This window comes from Podarcis melisellensis (assembly GCF_964234715.1).
Source record: "Podarcis melisellensis genome assembly, chromosome: 5".
Taxonomy (NCBI): domain Eukaryota; kingdom Metazoa; phylum Chordata; class Lepidosauria; order Squamata; family Lacertidae; genus Podarcis; species Podarcis melisellensis.
In genome coordinates, this window is record NC_138537.1 from 88895612 (window position 1) to 88913788 (window position 18177).

The window sequence follows — 18177 nt, forward strand, 5'->3', positions numbered from 1 at the left end:
AGCTGATTCTTCCCTGTGAGTATGCGGTGAAGCAGAAATATTTTGCCATGTGTCAAACCCCACTGAATATTTTGAGCACAGGAGCATAAGTTTCCTATGTGGGAGTTATTCCCATGCAAGGAATTTTCTTCTGGTCCGGGCGGTCCTTATTCTTCCTTGGATTACCGTGGCCCTGCTGTGGTTGCTGTCAATTCTCTCCTCGCCCCCTATAAAGATATTTGCAATTTCAATTCTGCAGAGAGAGACTGTGAGCTAAAGGCTCCAGCCGTTTCCATTTCCTGTTCATTTATTTACTTTTATGTCCCAACTTTACCCCACGGAGTTCGATGTGTACAGGCTTCCCCCTCTCCCTCCACCTCCATTGAATCCTCACAATTCTGCGAGGTAGGTTAGGCCCGGAGATGGTGACTGGCCCAAGTACGCCCAGGGGGATGAGGGGAGATTTGAAAGCTGATCACCCAGGCTCTGGTCTGATGCTAGAACCACACAAGCTCTAGTTTCTGCAGAAAATTCGACCAGGGGAAAAAACAACAGTGAATTCTCCATTGCTGGGGAAAAAACAAAACCCACAGCCCTCCTCCTACTGAGCCACTGTTGACGACTGTAGAAATATTTGCCTGACAGCTGGTGTGATCCCTGCCCCATTGGGCTGGAACGGGTGGCATGCATAGTAGATGCCGGCTATTTGAAAATGACGACATTCAGTCACCCTCCAGCCACCATCACACCGAGGCTGAGCTTGCCTGCTTTCCTCATGCGACACATCCAGGTTTCAGCCGACTGTTTCTGCAAAGGACTTTTTCCTCCTCTTCGAGCCGGCGAGTCCCTCTCCACCGATTCCACCCCGATCTGCCGAAAAGAATTGCGGTTCTGGCTGCTGTCCAAGTGAGAGGGGGACTGTGCCAGGCAAGCTGGGAGGAGGAGGAGGAGGAGGAGGAGGACGAGGCCAATGACATGACTCAGATGAGCTCTTCTAATTATAAAGCACAGCCGGGGGTGGGATGGAATATTTAAAGGTGTCGGAAGGACAGGAAGACAGTTTCCTGATGCCAGTTCTTCCTACACTTCAGCCAAGCAGGACACACACACAGCATGCTTCGGACTCGGGGTGATAACTCTATGCCCCAGTTGAAATGAGGAGTGCAGAATATGGCACCTGCTCTGGTAGAAAAACCTGACCAAAGGTAAGGGGGCAGTGTGTCCAATTTTAGCTCTCTAGTACAGTGGTACAGTGGTTATGTTACCTTTGGGTAACGTAATTTCGAGTTACGAACGTGGCAAACCCAGAAGCGTTTTATCGCGCCATGCGTGTGTGCAGAAGCGACGCCTGCGGATACGGACTTTTCGTATGGGCTCCCGGGACGAATTAAGTTCATATCCGGAGGGTCCACTGTACTTTGGTTCTCAAACGCCTTGGTACTCAAACAACTTGGAACCCAAACACTGCAAACCCGAAAGTAAGTGTTCCGGTTTGCGAACCTTTTTCGGAAGCCAAACGTGCTCTGTTTTGACTGTTGCACTTCAGATTTGAGTGCCACACTTCCGTTTTGAATGTTAATGCTGAGGTCTGTCTGTTTTTGCTATTTACTTTGTGTTTTTGTGACTGTGTGGAACACTGCAGTACATTGTTTATTACTTTCATTTTATGGATCAGTGGTTTCGTTAGATAGTAAAATCCATGTCAACTTGCTGTTTTAGGGGTGGTTTTTAAAAGTCTGGAACGGATTAATCCATTTTGCATTACTTTCTATGGGAAACCGCGCCTTGGTTTTGGAACGCCTTGGTTTTGGAACGGACTTCCGGAACGGATCAAGTTTGAGAACCAAGGTACCACTGTAAATATTTCTGGCCTCTTGCATTGATGCAGGTGCCGCATCAACCAGCCTGTGTCATATAGTTTAATTTCTAGTCCTGTCCTGGTTTTTGAGGCATTGCTCTACTGCAGCTGTTGTTGAGAGAGTTTCTGATATATTTTTTAGAAGGCTTGGAGCTGGTCAGAGCTACAAAGGTCTTTAGCTATCACACATCCAAAGGATTGACAAGGGTTATGCGAGGAGACTTGTGAGATGCCTGGAGGTGTGCCATTCCTGTTGCAGGGTTTTTGTTGTCGTAATGGCAAGCGCAGTGATCCGTCAGCCTGGGCCTTCCCAAATTCAGACCTCGCCTCTGTCATTAACCTGTTAGGCAGGCTTAGGCAGTCCTCCAGCGGCAACACAAGAACAAATTACTGACCTACTTTACAGGGCTGTTGTAGAAGTTTGCAATACATTGTGGCTGATATTTTTTTACGTGGCAATGTCCTATTACAGATTGAATAGCAGACTAATTGTTACAGTTAGATAGTATCACATATAACGAACTTTATACATTTTCTCCTTACCAGTCTAGTTGCTGATCACTATAATTTACCTGTGCTTTGGATTTTAGAGGTCAGACTGGTCTGCATTTTAAAAAAAAATGGTTTAGGACAGTTTTTTCCTTGGCTGTTTGCCTGTGTGAAGCAGACCAGTGTCTGCCAGACTCAACCTCTGTTTAAATGTTAGTTGGGGTAGATAATGTAACCCCCCAAAAAAACGTCTGGTGTTTTTATGCTCAGGTGGTTTTTGTTTACAGGAGAGAGGAAATAGTCCCCATGATAGGAAGTTGTTATTTACTATGTGTAATGACAATGAAGGGACGCAGGTGGCGCTGTGGGTTAAACCACAGAGCCTAGGATTTGCCGATCAGAAGGTCAGCAGTTTGAATCCCCACGACGGGGTGAGCTCCCGTTGCTCTGTCCCTGCTCCTGCCAACCTATCGAAAGCATGTCAAACTGCAAGTAGATAAATAGGTACCGCTCTGGCGGGAAGGTAAACGGCGATTCTGTGCACTGCTCTGGTTCACCAGAAGCGGCTTAGTCATGCTGGCCACATGACCCGGAAGCTGTACACCGGCTCCCTCAGCCAATAAAGCAAGATGAGCACCGCAACCCCAGTGTCGGTCACGACTGGACCTAATGGTCAGGGGTCCCTTTACCTTTAATGACAATGAAGGTAAAGGTAAAGGGCTCCCGCGGCTTGCGGAGAATTGCCTCTTCTGGGGGCTGGGGTCGGGGGAAGTTTGGGCTTCCCCCGCCCCAGCCCCGCGCCTGGGGGGGAAATAATTTTTTCCCCTTTATTTCCCCCCCAAAAAACTAGGTGCGCCTTATGGGACGGTGCGTCCTATAGGGCGAAAAATATGGTATATATTTTGCCAGATATTCCAAAAAGGTCTTCTATGAATAGTCTGCCATTCTGGTTTCTTACTTTTTCCATTAGTTCTGCCAGTTCTGCATAGTCCATTCGCTTTAGAATCCATTCTTCTTTTACTTCTTTCTTTCATTTTTAAGCAGCTAGTGCCTAGGTTGATTCAGTTGTCCAGAATAGGCCAGCATGACTTCTGATTCCTAAACAAACCCCACATGGAGACTCTCTGTCTCTCTGGAGCACAACAGGACAAGAAGGAAAGCACATTTCTCCTAAGCTACCTTTCAAAACCAGGAGAACCGTATAAAGATCCTTGAAGGGAAGGGTAGAGGAAAACATAATAAATACAAAGAACGACACAATTCGCACTGTGTTTTAGTGCTGAAGAATATGAACTGGGGAAGAAGACGAAAAACTTGCTAACTCACAAGACGTCCAACAGCAGATAGGCTGCGAGCTGAAAGTAATTTAAGAATATATTCCCATTGTTCATTTAACTAGCAACAAAGGTCCAGTGAAAGGAGGAAAGACCATCTGCCACCAAAGCCACATTTTAATCACAAGTCTATAACTCTTTCGTTCTGTGTTCAGGACCAGGATGCTGAGATGCATTCTCAAAATGCAGCAACGCTGTAGAAAGGCCAGGAATGAATGGGACAAAATGACCCAGTGAATGCATTCTATTATCAGCAGAAATGGGGACGCCAACAACATCTCCCTCTCTTATTCTTCGGTGTTTTCCAGGGAGAAAAAGAGCAGAACATTCCATTAGTTTGCTTCTTAGCAGCTTGCCCCCATGGGACCCCTGTGGCAAAAGGCCCCAGTATTGATGTAATGGAGTCGCAGCTGTGGGCAACTCTGGCAGCAAAACGATGTCACTTTAAGCTATGGCTTCGTTGAATGTGATTTGATTGTTCAGTGATTTGGGGCTAGAGCTGCAAAGCGGAGCAAAATGTTTGCAGTGGAAGCAGCCATGTTCCTCACTCTTAACTGGGCATTATTTGTAGGACATTAGAGCATCTGCAAGAAACACTAGGTAAAGGTAAAAGGAGCCATGACAGTTAGGTCCAGTCATGACCGACTCTGGGGTTGTGGCGCTCATCTCTTATTATTGGCCGAGGGTGCCGGCGTACAGCTTCCGGGTCATATGGGTCATGACTAAGCCGCTTCTGGCGAACCAGAGCAGTGCATGAAAACACCGTTTACCTTCCCGCCGGAGTGGTACCTTTTTATCTACTTGTACTTTGACGTGCTTTCGAACTGCTAGGTTGTGAGAAAAGAGTAAGGCAGCCAGCCCCATGACAGATATGCACCTGGGATGTGTGTTTTCTTGCTAAGCCTTAAAACTGTGGTTGTCTCTGGCTGCAGAGTTTGATGGGTCCCTCTTCCCCTCATGTCTATGAAAATGGAGTGGGAGAAAGTGGGGGAAGGGTAGTTTCAGTAGGAACGTCGTTTTTAGCTCTTGCACATGTAACATGACACCATTACTGTGGGAAACATGCAGGTGGCGCTGTGGTCTAAGCTACTGAGCCTCTTGGGCTTGCTGATGGGAAGGTCAGCGGTTTGAATCCCCGATGATGGGGTGAGCTCCCGTTGCTCTGTCCCAGCTCCTGCCAACCTAGCAGTTTGAAAGCACACCAGTGCAAGTAGATAAATAGGTACTGCTGTGGCGGGAAGGTAAACGGCGTTTCCATGCGCTCTGGTTTCCGTCACGGTGTTCCGTTGCAGCAGAAGTGGTTAGTCCTGTTGGCCACATGACCCGGAAAGCTGTCTGTGGACAAACGCCGGCTCCCTCAGCCTGAAAGCGAGATGAGCACCGCAACCCCATGGTTGCCTTTGACTGGACTTAACCATCCAAGGGTCCTTCACTTTTACCTTTTTTATATTGAAACTGTTTTTAGCACTGTAGAACAGGAGTTGGGGCTGAATAAGGTCCTCCAAGCCTCACTTTGTGTCTCTTGCTCATAGAAGCTAGCCTACTTTAGAAAAGCAAAATGTTATATTAGTTGTTGTGGGCATAGAATCATGGAACTGTAGAATTGGAAGGGACCCTGTGGATCATCTGGTCCAGCTCCCTGCAATTTAGGAAAATGCATCTGTCCCAAGCAGGGATCAAACCTGCAACCTTGGCATGATCAGCACCATGCTCTGACCAACTGAGCTATCCAGGCTACTGACATACCCTTGTGACCTTTCCTGTCTTTCCTTTCACAGAGAGGATCCGAATTCGCATGTGGAGAAGCCGAGATCCTCTGGCACGATGACTTCTGGTAAGTTGGCTCTCCCTGTTTTTTTCTTCCGCCTCTTGCTCTCTTGTGAATGGTGTATTCTAAGGTTACCAGATTTTTTTCAAAGAATCCGGGGACACTTTTTTTAAAAAGAGAGAAAAGTTACTGATTTTTTTAAAAAAATAAATAAATTAAGAAGTAATATCTTATCTTCTGTGGTCTCCTCTGTCACACGGTCTTCCTCTGGGCCCCGGCCTGCTCTCTTGGAGCACTAGCCGCCGTGGGGTAGACTCGGGTTGGGCCTGGCCTCAGCCACGTGTCCTCGCCCTCCCGGTGCTCTCCTATTTCTCCTCCTCAGCGGCAGCGGCGGCACAGCAAGGTCGGGGCTCCCTCTTTTTTTCTCCTTCTTTCTCTTTCTTCCTTCTCCTTCTCCTCTCCTCCTTCTCCCTGCGTCAGCTCCAGGGTTTTTACTGGCCCCAGAGCGCTGCTGGGCAGTCGGCTGGGTGCTCTTGCTCCCAGCTTGATTTGGGTCGTGTGTGTGTCAGCCATTCCCCCAGTTGACGCACCGGGCGTCCCCGGTTCCCCCAGCGGCAGTCTCAGCAGCCTGGAGCCAGCCTGGTAGCGCAGTTGGATCTGGCTGGCTTCAGGAGCTGCTCGCTGCCGTGGTGCCCGCCATTTTGGCTCGCCAGAAGTCCCCATATGATGTGTCTTGTGCTGTTGAACCAATCACGCAACATTCATTCCCTACTAATAAATCTACAACACTTAAAATATAAATCTAGGGACATTAAATGAAATCCGGGGACAGATTTTGTCCAGGGACAGATTTGTAAATCCGGGGACTGTCCCTGGGAAACAGGGATGTCTGGTAACCATAATGTATTCTGCTGGAAGCAATGCAGAGAACCACCCCAGCATTGTAGGAGTAACTTCAGGTATCACATTTGACCGGTACCTGCACCCCTAGCTTGCAGGAACAGCATCCTTACGGAGTAGCTAGATTGAGGGTGAGGAACCTGATGTTGACTAGATGTTGACAATTTTTCTGCTTGGAACGCAGCTGACCTAGAATTCCAAAAAGGCCCAGAAGATCGACAACAAGTCTGGCAAGGCTGCCTCAGATGTCAAATAAGACATTTCCCTAAGCATGCAAATATTTTAAGCCATATACTTATCTTCTGCAAGAAGTGGGCATAAACTGTGAGTGTGGGTTCTCCTTTAAGCTGCTGTTTATACTCACGGGCAAAATGCAGGTTGTGCCCTTGATCTCCAAAGCATCTAATTTATTAGCCAAGCTTGATTTTGAGGTCCCAGAACAGTCCTCGGCTAGAGGTTGGAGGCTGCTGCTGCTGCAAGTCTGAAGTCTCAGCACAGTGTAGCAGTCTCTATGATTGAACTCACCAGATCAGGGAGAAGAAAAGTGGAAAGAGCAATATTAGCAAGTCTGCTCAAATTACACTATGGTGGGGGTTTTTTTGCCGAGTTAACTCTTTGTGTACCTTTGTGCAGATTTTTCAGCCGCTAACAGAAATGTGTTAAAGGTGGAAGCCTTAAGCTGTTTGTTGTGATGTAAGCTCACAGCGATTTAAGCTCCCTGGTAATCTTTTCAACTCAACGGTGTTCTCATTTGCCCACTGTCAGAAGCACTGTAACTCTGATTAACAATTGGTGGGAACCGGTTAGGGATTGTAGGGAAAGATCTGCCCAAAAAGCTGGAAAACATCTTCATGTACGGTATGCGACAACGGCCGCAAGAGTTTTAATAGCACAAGGATGGAAGACTGAAGAAACCCCAACTAAAGAATCATGGCAAGAAAAATTGATGGATTATGTAGAACTGGCAAAACTGACATACAAGCTACGGGACAAGGATAACTGTGACTTTGAAGATGAATGGGAACCCTTTACAAAGTATTTGAAGACACAACAAAGCGAACTGGACTCCTTGGCTGGTTTTGAATAAACATTCACAAAAAATTTATTGATAATAATCAGCTAAATAGTTTGAGGATCTATACAACTATGTAACATGCAGCAAACATCATTTCTAGAGAAATCAAAGACTGGAACTGAGGGAAGTTGGGGGTGGGGGGTGGGTTCTGTGGAGGGAGGGAGGAAAAATGGGGGAAATAAGGATGATATGTTTCTGGATAATATGTTTTGTTTTAATTTTGAATAAAAAGGAGGAGGAAAAAAACCAATTGGTGGGAATCTGCTCGTGGGTTTTCTATGGAATTTAGCTGGCCACCCTGAGAACAGAGTGCCAGGTTTGGGGCTTGAACCAGCTGAGCCCTTCTTATGTCCTCCCATTCATGTACTCTCATCACCTGGTGCCAGTGTAATTAATTTTCACAACCTCCCTGATGTCTGGAGGACATGCGACTCCATAGTGTGGTGTAGTGGTTAAGAGCGGTAGTCTCGTTATCTGGGGAACCGGGTTCGTGTCTCCACTCCTCCACATGCAGCTGCTGGGTGACCTTGGGCCAGTCACACTTCTCTGAAGTCTCTCAGCCCCACTCACCTCACAGAGTGTTTGTTGTGGGGGAGGAAGGGAAAGGAGAATGTCAGCCGCTTTGAGACTCCTTCGGGTAGTGATAAAGCGGGATATCAAATCCAAACTCCTCCTCCTCCTCCTCCTCTTCTTCTTCTTCTTCTTGGCATACACAATATTCATAAATGCACTACCTATTAGCTTCTCAGGAATGTGTCTCAAAAAATAGTCAGATTGTTATTAGCAATGTTTCACTACCACCTCCCATGCTCTCCTAGCCATGCTCTCCTGGACTCTGAGGATAAGTCTTCAGAAGAGATTACACCTTCCCAGCCTTTTTGAAGCAGCAGTTACAGAACCATAGAACTGTAGGGTTGGAAGCGACCCACAGTCATTTAGTCCAACCCCCAGCAATGCAGGAATCTCAGCTAAAGCATCCCTGACAGAGGGCCATCCAACCTCTGCTTAAAAACCTCCAAGGAAGGAGAGTCCACCACCTCTCGTGGGAATCTGTTCCACTGCCGAACAGCTCTTACAGTCGGAAAGTTTTCCCCGAATGTTTAATCGGAATCTCCTTTCTTGTAAATTATAGCCGTTGGTTCAGGTCCTATCTTCCAGAGCAGGAGAAAACAACCATGTTCCCTCTTCCCTTGAGATATTTGAAGATGGCTATCATATCTCCTCTCAGTCTCCTCTTTTCCAGGCTAAACATACCCAGCTCCTTCTAGCGTTCCTCATAAGGCTTAGTTTCCAGATCCTTGATCATCTTGGTTCCCCTCCTCTGCAAATGTTCCAGCTTGTCAGCATCTTCTTAAATTGTGGAGCCCAGAACTGGACACAGCATTCCAGGTGTGGTCTGACCAAGGCAGAATAGAGTGGGACTATTACTTCCCTTGAACTGGACACCATACTTCTGTTGATTCAGCCTAGAATAGCATTAGCTTTTTTTGTTGCTGCATCATACTGTTGACTCATATTAAGCTTGTGGTTCACCAAGACCCCTAGATCCTGTTCACATTGTGATAGGAATTTTATAGTCTTAGATATATGGTAATGTTCATAAGTGTACCAACCAAGCACATACATAGATCAGCACAGGAAGGCCAACCTGGAACCATTTTGATTCCTAAACTGAGCAAATGTTTTCTCTGCAAGGTCAAACTGGAAAACCCTCCCCATTGTCTTTTCCTTCACAAATCCTGTCTTAAGGGTATGTCTGTGTTTGAATAGGGTGTGAGCCTGTGACCTGGCCCAGGAACTAAGTATTTATCATTACAAAAGACTGACCAGGCTACCCAGGAAATCCAATCAAGTAACCTGCCAGACAGGAGATAAACAACAACAGGAGAAAAACCAATATTAAAATTTCTGTTTTAGACCACCTTTTCTGTGATGTAGGTTTGATGTATCTGAGGGGTGGTCTTAGGTTACACCCCTTCTGTGATGTATGTATGATGTTTCTGGGGGTGGTCTTGATCTACAGGGTGGCAATTTCAAAAGTCTTTATAAGGCCTTGCACACCATTTTTCTGGGTCCCTCCTCTCTCCTGCGGGTGAGTTGAGCACCTGTTACAATAGATCAATAAAGGCCAAGCCTACAGGCTGCTGTTTTGCTCCAAGTTATCCTGGTTGGTGTCTTTGTTTTTTGTCCAAGGGAGCCCTCAGATTTTTCCATTAACAACATGTGCTGCTAGTAAGCCCATCTAATATTTGTGCATCTGGTTCTTCCTGCCTAACTGCATAACCTTACATTTGTCCCTATTGAAATTCATTTTCATTAGGAGGGAAGAATTAAAAGAGGGCAGACGACTTCTCTTTGGAGATGGGGCCAACTAAAGAACAGGCTAGCTGGACTTTAATAAAGTTTCAGATAACTGCGGCTCTTTGCTGAGACAACATTCCTCCGTTACCAACACTTCGGTGTGTGAAGAACTACTGTAGCTCTGAATGCTCTCCATGGTCCTGATAAAGCCTGCCTGAATCTTGATTAATCTTGGCTAAATCAAAACGAGATCCTCCCTTTTGCTGGAGGAGGGTGCAAAAGGAAAACCTCCCCATACAATTGTGGTGAACTTGTAAAGGTGTCAAGACATTCTGCTGATGTTTGGGAGTATATCATGATTTGTGCATCATGAGCAGCTTCTCCACAAAGATATCCCATTCCTCCTTACAGCTGCTGGAGTGGAGGTACCTAGACAGTAAGAAGGAAGAAAAAGAAACCTCATCTGAGCATTTGTTTCATGAGAATTCGGCTTTGGGGAAAAGTTAAGGGGCTGTTTAGACCGGCTCTAGAAGACTGTGTGTGGAAGGGAGAACAAGGCAGCCCTCAGAGAAGGCAAGGACTATTGCAAGAGTCATTGGAGAATGCAAGAAAATTATTCTTCTCTTCTTCCTTCTTTTGTTTGTTCCAGCTCACCAGTAAGGATAGTACTTTTCTGCCCAAGCGCGCGCGCGCGCGCTCGCTCTCTCTCTCTCTCTCTCTCTCTCTCTCTCTCTCTCTCTCACACACACACACACACACACACACACACACACTTACAGGTGAAATTAGAATATCATGGAAAAGTTCATTTATTTCAGTAATTCAACTTAAAAGGTGAAACTAATATATGAGATAGACTCATGACATGCAAAGTGAGGTATGTCAAGCCTTTATTTGTTATAATTGTGATGATCATGGTGTACAGCTGATGAAAACCCCAAATTAACAATCTCAGGCTGGTAGTATCCATGCCACACCACACTGAGGCAGTAATTGATGCAAAAGGGGCCCAAACCAAGTACTGAGTACATATGCATGCTTCTACTTCTCAGAGATCCAATATTGCTCTATTTGCAGTCCTTGTTTTGCTGATTTCATTTAATATTCTAATTTTCTGAGATTGTTAATTTGAGGTTTTCATCAGCTGTACGCCATGATCATCACAATTATAACAATCTTCCGTATACAGTGGGCACCTTGGAAATTTTCCTGTCCTTGTGGATTCAGCATGAGAAGGTTGTACTGATCTTTTCTGCTCTTCTTTCAGAATGCAAAGAAGTTGAAGTTGGAAGCACTGTTGTGAATGGCCTGGTACTGGGCAGTAATGGACAAGACAGAGGTATGTTGAATAACAATACAAAATATTAGTTGTAGTAGCATTAGTATATGAACCACCTTCTACACAAGCATCTCAAGGCAACGGCAATAAAAATCGAGGGGACACAGGTGGCGCTGTGATATAAACCACTGAGCCCCTTGGGCTTGCTGATCAGAAGGTCAGCAGTTCGAATCCCCGCGACAGGGTGAGCTCCCGTTGCTCTGTCCCAGCTCCTGCCAACCTAGCAGTTCAAAGCACATCAGTTCTAGGAGATCAATAGGCACTGCTGCGTGGGGAAGGTAAACGGCGTTTCCATGCGCCCTGGCATTCGTCATGGTATTCCGTTATGCCAGAAGCGGCTTAGTCATGCTGGCCACATGACCCGGAAAGCTTTCTGTGGACAAACACCGGCTCCCTTGGCCTGAAAGCGAGATGAGCGCCGCAACCCCGTAGTCGTCTTTGACTGGACTTAACTGTCCAGGGGTCCTTTACCTCGGTCTCGTTCAGGTATACAGGCCTCGGCCCTGTATACCTGAAGGAGCGTCTCCACCCCCATCGTTCAGCCCAGACACTGAGATCCAGCTTCTCTGAGCGGCTCCCAATAGAGTGTTAAAACAATACAGCATTAAATATTAAAAACTTCCTTAAACAGGGCCACCTTCAGATGTCTTTTAAAGATAGGATAGCTGCTTATTTCCTTGACATCTGATGGGTGGGTGTTCCACAGGGTGGGTGCCACTACCGAGAAGGCTGTCTGGTTCCCTGCAACCTCACTTCTCACAATGAGGGAACCACCAGAAGGCCCTCGGCGCTGGATCTCAGTGTCCGGGCTGAATGATGGGGGTAGAAATGCTCCTTCAGGTATACAGGACCGAGGCCATTTAGGGCTTTAAAGGTCAGCACCAACACTTTGAATTGTGCTTGGAAACATACTGGGAGCCAATGCAGATCTCTCAGGACCGGTGTTATGTGGTCCCGGCGGCCACTCCCAGTCACAAGTCTAGCTGCCGCATTCTGGATTAGTTGTAGTTTCCGGGTCACCTTCAAAGGTAGCCCCACATAGAGTGCATTGCAGTAGTCTAAGCAGGAGATAACCAGAGCATGCACCACTCTGGCAAGACAGTCCGCCAGCAAGTAGGGTCTCAGCCTGCGTACCAGATGGTATTGTGATGCCTGGTTTATTTCATCCGTTTTCCCTTGGTAGCTTTTCTCAGAGTTCCAGAACACATAGGTTAATGGGTTAAAAATAAGGACATGAGTGGCGTTTCCATTTTATTCTGCATTCTTTCCACACGGTTTCCCTTGTTTCCTATAGAGGTGAGATCTGTGCTATGTATGGTAACAAAGGGTTTCTTTCTATACCCATGTTCAGATGCTACATATACAACGATTCATTAGTTGTATACGCTGCATGAATCTTTCTATGCCATGGTTGAACAACAAAAAATCCATTGGGGGCCGTTCTTGCCATTTTTAAAGTCACTTCCAGGTTGGGTCTGATGAGTAAGCGCATGCTCACATGTCAATTGGACACATATAAATTCAGAGATGCCTGTAGTTGTAAACTAGACGCCATGCAATCCTGCTTATTGCCAAAGTCAGCAGTATTTCAAAATGATAAGTGCTGGAGCTTTTCACATACAGTCATACCTCATGTTACGTTTGCTTCAGGTTGAGCGCTTTCAGGTTGCAACCTGGAAGTACCGAAAAGGGTTACTTCTGGGTTTCGCCGCTTGTGCATGTGCAGACGCACAAAATGATGTCACACGTATGTACAGAAGTGGCGAATCGCGACCTGCGCACGCACAGACACAGGTTGCATACTGCCCATGTTGCAAACGGGCCTCTGGAACAGATCCCGTTCGCAACCAGAGGTACCACTGTATAGACTAAAGTTTTCTTTGATGTAACCTTTCAAGCATGGGACGCGGGTGGCGCTGTGGGTTAAACCACAGAGCCTAGGACTTGCTGATCAGTAGGTCGGTGGTTCGAATCCCCGCGACGGGGTGAGCTCCCGTTGCTCGGTCCCAGCTCCTGCCAACCTAGCAGTTCGAAAGCACGTCAAAATGCAAGTAGATAAATAGGTACCACTCTGGCGGGAAGGTAAACGGCGTTTCCGTGCGCTGCTCTGGTTCGCCAGAAGCAGCTTAGTCATGCTGGCCACATGACCCAGAAGCTGTACGCTGGCTCCCTCGGCCAATAAAGCGAGATGAGCGCCGCAACCCCAGAGTCGGCCACGACTGGACCTAATGGTCAGGGGTCCCTTTACCTTTACCTTTAACCTTTCAAGCAGTTTATAACCCAGACTGAAGATGCTTTCTTCTGTGCAATGCATGTTGGCAAGCAAGCAGTAACTGTTTCAGACAGTGATGCTGCATTGTCAATAATATGGCTGAGGGTGAGCAGAGCTTGCTGCTGTCTAGTGAACGTTTCACTCCAGACTTGCAGAAAGTTGAGGGGACTGAGATAGGAAGACCCTATAGCAGCTCATCTCAAGACAGCAAACCTCTGGGTTCACACTGAATGCCAAAGGCAATAGCTGCTCTCTTTTGCAGCTGTATCTTATTTTAGGGTGGGGGGGGCAGTTGACACGCTGCTGTCAAATTGCAGCTCTTCTGGGATCCTGGATTTCTCAGTTGTTTAATTTGGGCAGCCCCCAGTTCCACTCTGGGGGTTGGGGGGAAAGGCGTCGAAGACAGAAATTCAGCACACTCCGAGTTCATAAATGTCGTCTTCTACTGTGAGAATCAGAGGCGAGGAATGTTACGGTGTCAGTTAAGGAAGAGAGGATTGGAAAAGGAAGGCAGGCAGGCAGGGGGAGAAAGGCGATTGGTCTGCATCTTTATAGTTTATAGTGAACATTGCGGAGGGAGGGTTTAAGGTTGGTGGTGGAGCATGTATGTGGAGCAGTTAAACAAAATGGAGAAAAATCCCTTCCCCTTTCTGTAAGATGTGGGCATATTTCAGAGAAAAGGACATCCGCCAGAATCAGGTGCACATACACACACTGTAACAATAACATACTGGCAGTGCCAAATTTACGTATAAGCTAAACAAGCTATAGCTTAGGGCCCCAAGAAAATTTAAAGGAAAAAAACTGGATGTGCATTTCCCAAATATAAGATAAAAAACAAATAAAATAAAAGCTACATAAAGCAACAGTGTTTTGTGTTGTGTAGGCTCCTATTTGTTATGTGCAAATGGCTTTAGATACCTATTAGGTCCATAAATTACCATATGGCATATATTCAACACAAAAAACAGCGGCAATTGGCTGTGAACAAAGGGCAGCTGGACATATAAAGGGCCCCATTACCTTCAGTAAGGGACGCGGGCGGCGCTGTGGGTTAAACCACAGAGCCTAGGACTTGCTGATCAGAAGGTCGCCGGTTTGAATCCCCGCGACGGGGTGAGCGCCCGTTGCTCAGTCCCTGCTCCTGCCAACCTAGCAGTTTGAAAGCACATCAAAGTGCAAGTAGAGAAATATGTACCGCTCCGGCAGGAAGGTAAACGGCGTTTCCGTGCGCTGCTCTGGTTAGCCAGAAGCGGCTTAGTCATGCTGGCCACATGACCCGGAAGCTGTACGCCGGCTCCCTTGGCCAATAAAGTGAGATGAGCGCCACAACCCCAGAGTCGGTCATGACTGGACCTAATGGTCAGGGGTCCCTTTACCTTTAGGTCCATAAATTACCATATAGCATATATTCAACACAAGAAAACAGCAACAATTGGTTGTTGACAAAGGACAGCTGGACATATGAAGGGCCCCATTACCTTCAGTAGCTTAGGGCCTCATCAAACCTAAATCTGGCCCTGCATATTGGGACTGGTAACCAGTCTTAAACCTGGGCATTCTCGCACCAGCAGGAGCATATCTCAGGGAGATAAGAAAGAGGGAAAAGTTACCCTCATTTCTCTAGTCTCCTTCGTGGTGAGGTCAGAGAAGCACTACAAGCCTGTTCCAGACTGCCTGGAAATCGAAGCCTTCTTGGTCTTGTGTTGGGGAGAGAGATGTGTATGACAGCCTAATGTTTTAATTATCAAGTTTTCTGACATTGTTTGAATACTTTATGTCATGTTTCCCCACATGCCCTCCCCCTTTTGTTTTTCCCTGACTTGGACGCACCGTCTTCTGTACTTTTATGTTTGCAGCGAATGATGTCCCTTTATGTTCACGCTCTGTTTCTGCTGTTAAAATAATTCCCGTGAAGAAAGTGAAAAGTTCTCCTGGTCTAGTGTTGCCGACAGGTATAATTCTCTCTCTCCCTCTCTCTCTCTCTTTTATTTTTTTATTTTTGGTCCTCTCTCCATATATTCTTCCTAGGTCTTTTGCTTTGCCTCCTAGTTGCTAGAATAGTTTTTCTGCACCATCCTCGCCCACCCCTCACCCACTGTTTTGCCGGCCCACATATTTCATCCGTGCTCTATAAAATTAGACCAGAACAACAAATATTCCAGCAGAGTTCACCAGAGAGCCATTCTGAAGATAATTTACCATGGAGGAGGGAGGAGGGAGTTATGAGCAGGCCTCCACTTGCTTCAGTAGTGAGTGTCTGGTGAATTTTGAAAGGGGTAGGACTTTAGTGAGGGCACAAGGGGACCACGGCCAGGTCACCCCCTTTTGCTCATTCCCACTTCAGCACACACATGTATTTATTTATTTATTTTGCTTTGGGATCTAAACGTCTTCCTCTTTTCTTTCACCAATTAATTCAAAATTGTGCTTGCTTATACAGGGACGTGGGTGGCACTGTGGTCTAAACCACTAAGCCTAGGGCTTCCTGATCGAAAGGTCAGCAGTTCGAATCCCCGTGACGGGGTGAGCGTCCGTTGCTCGGTCCCAGTTCCTGCCAACCTAGCAGTTTGAAAGCACGTCAAAGTGCAAGTAGATAAATAGGTACCACTCAGGCAGGAAGATAAACGGTGTTTCCGTGCGCTGCTCTGGTTCGCCAGAAGCGGCTTAGTCATGCTGGCCACATGACCCAGAAGCTGTACACCGGCTCCCTCGGCCAATAAAGCGAGATGAGCGCCGCAACCCCAGAGTCAGTCACGACTGGACCTAATGGTCAGGGGTCCATTTAGCCTTTACCTTTATACAGTCAAACCTCAGTTTTCGAACGTCTCGGCTGTCGAACGTTAGGAAGCCGAATGCCGAAAACCCGGAATTGAATGCTTCCATTTTCGAATGCGCCTTAGAAGTCAAACGGCTTCCGAGGCATGTTTTTCATTCTCCCCCCCCCCCACTGAACTTGCTGGCAGCCCTTTGATCCTTAGTTTTTGAATGTTTTGTAAGTCGAACGGACATCTGTAACAGATTACGTTAAAAAACCGAGGTTCCACTGTATATTGTTAAACATTTAGGAGGGGGACCCTCCTAAACCCTAGAAATTAAGAAATTAGGTTTGCCATGTTTGGAGAGCAAAAAAAGAGAGGGACATATTTGCCGACTTCTAGTTTTAACTATAAAGGGATGCGGGTGGCGCTGTGGTCTAAACCACAGAGCCTAGGGCTTGCCTATCAGAAGGTTGGCGGTTCGAAACCCCGCAATGGGATGAGCTTCCGTTGCTCAGTCCCTGCTCCTGCCAACCTAGCAGTTCAAAAGCACATCAAAATGCAAGTAGATAAATAGGTACCACTCCGGCAGGAAGGTAAACGGTGTTTCCGTGCGCTGCTCTGGTTCACCAGAAGCAGCTTAGTCATGCTGGCCACATGACCCGGAAGCTGTACGCCGGCTCCCTCGGCCAGTAAAGTGAGATGAGTGCTGCAACCCCAGAGTTGTCCGTAGCTGGATTTAACCATCAGGGATTCCTTTACCTTTAGCTTACTTTTAACGATGGATCACTATGACGACTCTTATTTCACATATCCATGAAAAAGTGGGCATGTCCTGGAAAAAAGAGGACATATGGCAACTCTAAATAAAGGGTAGGATTTTGATTATTTGGCATATGAAGGGAGAATAGGAGCTGTAGTGGAATTCCTGGGCTAGCCTGTGCAAAACGACTTGCCCATTAAGAATCAATACAGGGCCATTGAGAGTCATTGGCAATGCAAGAGAACTGTCCTCTCTCCTTTCCCTGAGGCGTGAACAGAGACTGGGGGTTGGGAAGCTTGCCAAGGTAACTGGGTGTGAGGTGACAAGGAAGGAGAGATTTTGAGCAAGGTGTTCTGGGAAGAAGAAGGGAGAAGGAAGACTGGCATCCGTATTGGGCAGGCTGGCTGCAGGCTGGCTGGGAGAGATGACTTGGAGAAGCTCTTCAAAAAACCGTTTACGTACAATATGAATAATGACAACAATCATTTGATAAAATAGTATATTTGCTTACACTGAAGGTGTCAGACAAAGCTAAAAAGCTTTGCGCATGGGCCCATGAGCACAAAATTGCCTCTAAATTGTATGCGTTGATTTATGGGTATAGGTGCAAAATCATAAATAATTACAGTGGTACCTTGGTTTAAGAACAGCTTAGTTTATGAACAACTTGGATTAAGAACGCTGCAGACCCGGAAGTAGGTGTTTTGGTTTGTGAACTTTGCCTTGGAATAAGAACATGTTCCACTTCTTGTCAAGTGTGTTTCATTTGTAAATTGAGTCCCCCGCTGCTATAGGAAAGCACACCTTGGTTTAAGAACCCTTTGGTTTAAGAACAGACTTCTGTAACGGATTAAGTTTGTAAACCAAGGTACCACTGTAAATCCTGTTGCCTCCAACCTGTTGGGACCTGAACTTGAAAGATCAGGGTTCTGTTTAAGCACAGCAGTCTCCCTGCCACAGAAGTTTAGCACTTGTGCCATGGGAGAGCTGCAGGAATGTACAGGAAGGCAGTGGGAACAGTGGGCTCATTTCTCTTGTGTAATGGGAGGTGCGTTGGCCCGCCTCACAGTGGTGGGAAAACAATATGCAAATTCTTATTTTGTGTGTTTGGATAATGGAGTCCATGGGGGCTGTTTTGCCTTGTTATAAAGTGGGATTTGGACTGCTTGAACTTCGACCATCCAACTGGATCACGTTCCATTTTTAAGCCTGCAGAACATACATAAGAGAGGAAGCGCCACCAAATGCAGTGATTCTTAAAGGTAAAGGTAAAGGTAAAGGTACCCCTGCCCGTACGGGCCAGTCTTGACAGACTCTGGGGTTGTGCGCCCATCTCACTC

At 46.6% G+C, this 18177-nt stretch overlaps 1 protein-coding gene across 31 annotated transcripts in view; it reads left to right on the top strand.

Annotated features, from left to right (window-relative positions):
- Nucleotides 1-18177, top strand: part of SORBS1 (sorbin and SH3 domain containing 1) — a 184868-nt gene that overhangs the window by 71086 nt on the left and 95605 nt on the right. For 11 of the 31 annotated variants that reach the window (XM_081911653.1, XM_081911658.1, XM_081911679.1 and 8 more), the window contains exons 1-4: nucleotides 791-1184; nucleotides 5439-5494; nucleotides 10972-11043; nucleotides 15175-15270. In XM_081911653.1, the coding sequence (XP_081767779.1) occupies nucleotides 1150-1184; nucleotides 5439-5494; nucleotides 10972-11043; nucleotides 15175-15270 (259 nt within the window). In that variant the 5' untranslated portion in view covers nucleotides 791-1149. Of the gene's footprint in view, nucleotides 1-785; nucleotides 1185-5438; nucleotides 5495-10971; nucleotides 11044-15174; nucleotides 15271-18177 lie in introns of those variants that run through there. The other 20 variants (XM_081911662.1, XM_081911661.1, XM_081911680.1 and 17 more) reach the window with 12 other exon arrangements.